Source organism: Octodon degus, unplaced genomic scaffold (genome assembly GCF_000260255.1).
Source record: "Octodon degus isolate 3935 unplaced genomic scaffold, OctDeg1.0 scaffold00158, whole genome shotgun sequence".
Lineage (NCBI taxonomy): Eukaryota > Metazoa > Chordata > Mammalia > Rodentia > Octodontidae > Octodon > Octodon degus.
This window is the reverse complement of record NW_004524734.1, coordinates 2,974,427-2,980,080: the sequence shown is the minus strand read 5'-3', so window position 1 is coordinate 2,980,080 and position 5,654 is coordinate 2,974,427. Positions and strand designations below refer to the sequence as shown.

Here is a 5,654-nt window from a genome sequence, read left to right as displayed (position 1 = left end):
TTTTAAGGACTCCAGTTTACCTATAAGCATAATTCTGCCTTGCCGGCCCCGCCCCCAGGTGCCGGCCCTGCCCCCAGGGCTATACTCAACTGCATACTGAGACGCAATTGAGACTGGGCTTGGCAGCCTGTGTCTGTAATCCCAGCTCTTGGAGGCTGTAAACAGGAGGATCACTGAGTCTGATCTAGTAGTGGATCCTGAACACCCTGTAGACCCTTCCCTAAAAATACAAAAAGATAAACATAAAAACACCTAAATGAGTTGCTATTTTTGTGGTGTGGTGGTGGTGGTGGTGCTGAAAGCAGCAGTGCTTTTTGCTGTACTGGGGATTAAACCAGGAACTTGGCACTGAACTATATCTTCAGCTCCTTTTATTTTAAGATAGGGTCTTGCTCAATTGCCCATGCTGAGTTGGAACTTGCAGTCCTTAATTCTCTAGAGTGCTGGGATTATGCCTGTGCACGATTAACCTAAAGTGTGTGAGGCTCTAACAGCTGATGATAAATTAAGAGCTCTGAAAGATTCCCTCACCACATAAAGAAGCAAGAGGACTTAACTAATTTATTGTTGCTAACGCTACCAGGAAAGGTCACCTTAGTTGCAAAGGAGACAGGAAATGAGCTGGCTCTGCACATACAGGAACTGCTGTCACCCTCTCTACCATCATTTCATGACCTTGACTACAAATGGTTTAGGCATGAATGGCTTTGAGACCTTTAGAAATGTGCACTTAGGAGCTGGGGAGAGTGCTCAGTAGAATAAGCACTTCCCTGGCAAGCACAAGGGCTTGAGTTCAATCCCTGGTTCCAAAAAAAAGTGCACACTTAGTTTCCCCTTAAATGCCCTATAAGTCACTATTAAGTGCTATTGTTTGGTATACCTAGAGTCAGATTATTGTTGCAAGTATTAATGAGGAACATGCTCACATAAATGTTACAGAAAATTTAGAAATATAAAATTGAGAAAGGTAGGGCCTGGGAGATGGCTCAGTGGAATATGCGCTTCCTTGGCAAGCGCAAGGGCCTGAGTTCAATTCCCAGTTCCGCAAAAAAAAAAAAAAAAGCAACTAAAATTGAGAAAGGCAAGGGATATAACTCAGTGGCACAATGCCTGCCTGGCAAATGTGAGGTCCTGAGTTTAATTCCCAGTAAAAAAGACAAAACATTGAGAAGTGTAAGAATTCTTCAGTCCCCATCATCCAAGTTCATTATGAACTCATAGCCAATATCATTTATTCTAGCCCTATGATGTTGATTGCCTTTTGCTGTGCTGAGGAGGTCAAACCCAGGTCCTCACAAAAGCTAGCTGCGGGTTAGCTACATCTCTCATTTCTAGCCCCTCTGAATGATTTTTCATTTTGAGTTTTTTCAATGCCTATTCATGGTTTTTATGATTTAAGACTGCGGTGACTTTATTTTTGAAACAGGGTCTCACTTTATAATGTATGCTGGCCTTGAGCTTGCTGCAGTCCTCCTCCCTCACCCTCCAAGAAAACTTGGAGTAACTGGTACAGGATCACAGATTTATGCCACCATGCCTGACTCCTATTGTGTATTTTTAAAAAACAAATAATAGTGCTAGTTGTCTTCAAGGGTCAAGTTCATGACTTTGATGTTAGAACCATTCAATAAATTAGGAATATAAAGAAAATGAGCAACGCTAAGAAACAGGAAAGGCAAAAGCGTTTTGAATTACTTTGATTCAGTGACCTGTTCTGGCCGGTCCTGGGCAAGCAGCTGCTATTGCCACTGGAGACCAAGGTGCTCCATATGGGGCTGGATTGGGTGAAGATTTATTTTGCCTAGGGCTTTAGGTTCTGGTGTGCATTGGACACTTGCTCTGGGTCCTAATCAATGGGATCCATTGTGTTATTCTTTAAAGAGATTTTTAAAATGGAAACTGTTAATTGGAACCTGTGCAGTATTTGAAAAGTTCTCAACTTTACGCAAGGAAAGTTCCACAGAAACATAGCTGCATTTACTAGAGGCTAATCAGGACTGCAGTGTGATTTAAAATTGCAGTTCATTTACATGTTCCAACATATGTAGATACAGAGAAGATAAACATTGTCACGGATTCAGTAAATATTTATTCAATGAGTGCCAGAGCCAAAACAATGAGGGAGGTGTTTGGAAATGAGTGACTAAGAGGTTTCTGTTCTTACATGATGTTCTGAGGAGAGGAGGTGAGATCTCTTTTTCTTAATCAAATGGATTAAAAAGAAACTTCAAAACAGCAGTATTTTTTAAAAAAAGTCAAGAGGCTGGGGAGATGGCTCAGTAGAATAAGCGCTTCCCTGGCAAGTGCAAGGGCCTGAGTTCAATCCCCAGTTCTGCAAAAAATAAGTAAGTCAGAGTGGGGTTTGGTGGTGCATGCCTATGATCCCAGCACTGACTGATCCTTGTTGTGAGTTTGAGACCAGCCTAGGCTACAAAGTGAGCTCGAGGCCAGCCTGAATTGCATATAGAGACCCTGTCTCAAAAAGAAAATAAATTCTAGATTTTATTAGATCCATAAACAATGTTTTTTGAGGTTTTTTTTGTACTGAGCATCAAACCCTGGTCCAGTGATATTTTGACTTATACTCCCATTTTTTGGTTTAGTTCTTGATTTTGTATATTCTTGTGAATGTGATCTTTGCTCATTTTTTGTTATATTGGTATTGCTTTTTTTTTTTTGGCAGTAGTGGGATTTGAATCCAGGGTCTCATACATGCTAGGCAAGCAGTCTACCCTCTTCATACTGATTTTTCAGAAAATTAAGGAAATAGCCCTAACATACACATACATACATAAATTTGTAAGTGTGTTGTGTGTGTGTGATACTTAGAAGTCCAAGGTGGTTCTGTTACTGGGCTGCATCCCCAGCCCTCATGGACTTTCTACAAATGCACATTATCACTGACCTGTTGAACATTTTAACTGGTTCCTTTATGTACTCTGGCTTCTCCGTTAATTTGCCATAGAGCAGTCAAGAAGATCTTTTCAGAAAACATCTGGATAAAACTCTTCATGGGCTTCACATTGCTCGTTGGGTAAAGATCTAATCTCGATGTGTCCTGAAAGCCCCTGTCTATATGACTTGAGCACATTGATCCGCATATGTAATTCTAGCACTCCAGAGGCTGAGGCAGGACACTGGACAACTTAGCAATGGTGCAATCCTGTTTCAAGAAAGGGGCAAAGTAGGACTGGTAATAGATCTCAGTATGGACATGCTGAATTCAGTCACCAGTTTGTGTGGGGGCAACAGACGGTATGTGACTTTGGTCCTGACCTCTGTTCTCACATCATTCTCCTACTGGTTTAGTCATAGTGCTGACTTTGTTTGTTTTCCCATCTCTCAAGGATCTTCATCATAAATGGAGCCAGTTAATTGCATCTGAAGACATTTGCATTTATAGGCAATTGGTCTAATGGCAGAAGCCATTCATAGATTCATAATTCATTTGATAAATTCATATTTCATAGTAGAATAGTACAGTCATAGGTAGTGTATAGGTCATTGATACATATGAATATACATAGTTAAGAGAACTGTTAAAAATTACACAATATATGAATTTTTCATAGCTTAAGAGAAAGAGTAAATAGGAGTCTTGTTTTTCTCTTCCTCATAGATTTAAACAGTCAAGTAAAATCAAACTGGGCAATCATGGCAGAAGGAGGATTTGATCCCTGTGAATGTGTTTGTTCTCATGAACATTCGATGAGAAGGCTGATTAATCTGGTAAGTGGAATAGCACGGGCCTGTGGAGAACCGATCTGTTTTTCCTTCTGTCCTGTTTTTCTGAGACTGTTACTGGAAGATTTTCATCTGATGGTCACTGAAATGTATTTTATCATAAAATTACACAGTAGGTTAAGTCTTAAAGTATTTGCCAAGGGGCCTGCCCATTAGCTTAGTTGTTTAAGTGTCTGCTTACACAAAGCAGTCAGGCTCAGGATGCTGTGGTTTGATCCACAGATCTGCAAGCCAAACCAGACATACCCTGAAGGCATCCTGAGGCCACACACACACACAAAAAAGTATTTGCCAGCCTTCTTTTATTGTAGATGAAATCTGATGACTTTTTATGTAGATTTATATTGATAAAATTTGCCCACATTATACCTTGATAATGTAATTTTAAATGAAACAAATCAGACGTATATGTTTAAATACCACATTGTTGGGCTGAGGATGTAGCTCAGTGGCACAGGTTCTTGCCTGGCAAGCATGAGGTCCTGAGTTTGATTCTCAGTACCAAAAAATAAAAAATAAAAAAAAATTGTTTCTCTTGTGTGAGAAACCCAAAAGGTAAAGACCAAAATGGATGTTAGCTATTGGGAAGTAGGAAGAACATGTTCAAAGGGAAAGGGGAACCAGTGGGAAGGGGAAATAGGGATAAAATATAAAAGAGAATGGAAGGAAAATGATAGAGACAAAGTTTTATGAAAGGGAGAGAGGAAGAAAGATTGAAAGGAAGAGAGGGGAGTAGGAAAAAAGAATTAAGATTATTATGTGCAGGTAAAAATTCCCTGTGAAGAATATGATCGTTATGTATGTCAAAAGTATACCAATAAAATTAATTTTTAAAAAATTGCCATCATCCTGGCTTGGCAGCTTATACCTGTAATTCCAATATAAATTCAAGGCCAGCCTGAACTACATAGTAAGACCTTGTCTGTGTGTGTGTGTGTGTGTGTCTCTCTCTCTATATATATATATTTTTTTTTTGGTATGTATTTTTATTCTTTTGATACAGGATCTTGCTACACAGTTCAGACTCTTAGTGATGCACCTGTCTTAGCCTCCCCAATGCTGAATTACAGGTGTAAGCTACCACACCTGGTTTCAGTGGCCAACATGGTGCGCTGGGGTTCCTGGCTCAGCATGGCATACAATACCAGGGATCAAACTCAGGTCTCTGCACTTGCAAGGCGGGCACTTAGACTGTCGAGCTATCTTCCCCAGCCCCTAGAAAATATATTTGTGACAGACCTCTGTACATTACTATTAAGAAATTTTTTTAGTAACACAGAACTTATTTGCTTGCTAAACTGCTGTATTTTCACTTCAGATCATTCTCTAACATCTGGCACAATTGTAAAAATCTTAGTGTTTCCAAATGTAAATAAATTACTTAACTAAGGTATGTTTTTCCTTGTTTGTTTGTTTGTTTGTTTGTTTGAGACAGGGTCTTTATAACTTGGCTGGCCTTGAACTCTGTAGCTTAGGCTAGCCTTAAACTCACAGTAATCTTGTTTCAGCCTCCCATAAGTGCTGGGATTACAGGCATGCTCCATGGTAGACTTCTCAACAACAGTATTTAAGTAGTCTCACTGAATCAGTTGTAGTCAGATTTAACTTATAAGGTGGGACTGGGGAGATAGCTCAGTGGAATAAGTGTTTGCCTGGCAAGTTCAAGGTCCTGAGTTCAATTCCTGGTACCACCAAAAACAAACAAACAAAAAGATTTAGGTGGTTGCCAGGAAGATAGCTGAAGGACCTGAGTTTGATCCCTGGTAAAAAAAAAAAAAAAAAAAAAAGGATTTAGGTGGCTTATGAGCTTAAATATTATACACTGTACTTTTTAATGTAAAAGGAAAAAATCTAACCATTACTAGCAATAAAGTACCCACCCTCAATGTTAGGGATTCAATCTAGGGCCT

At 39.6% G+C, this 5,654-nt stretch overlaps 1 protein-coding gene across 2 annotated transcripts in view; it reads left to right on the top strand.

Annotated features, from left to right (window-relative positions):
* Smim14 (small integral membrane protein 14) overlaps positions 1-5,654 on the top strand; it is a 76,047-nt gene that overhangs the window by 21,895 nt on the left and 48,498 nt on the right. For both annotated transcript variants that reach the window (XM_023702794.1, XM_004642642.2), the window contains one exon: positions 3,620-3,729. In XM_023702794.1, the coding sequence (XP_023558562.1) occupies positions 3,655-3,729 (75 nt within the window). In that variant the 5' untranslated portion in view covers positions 3,620-3,654. The remainder of the gene's footprint in view (positions 1-3,619; positions 3,730-5,654) is intronic.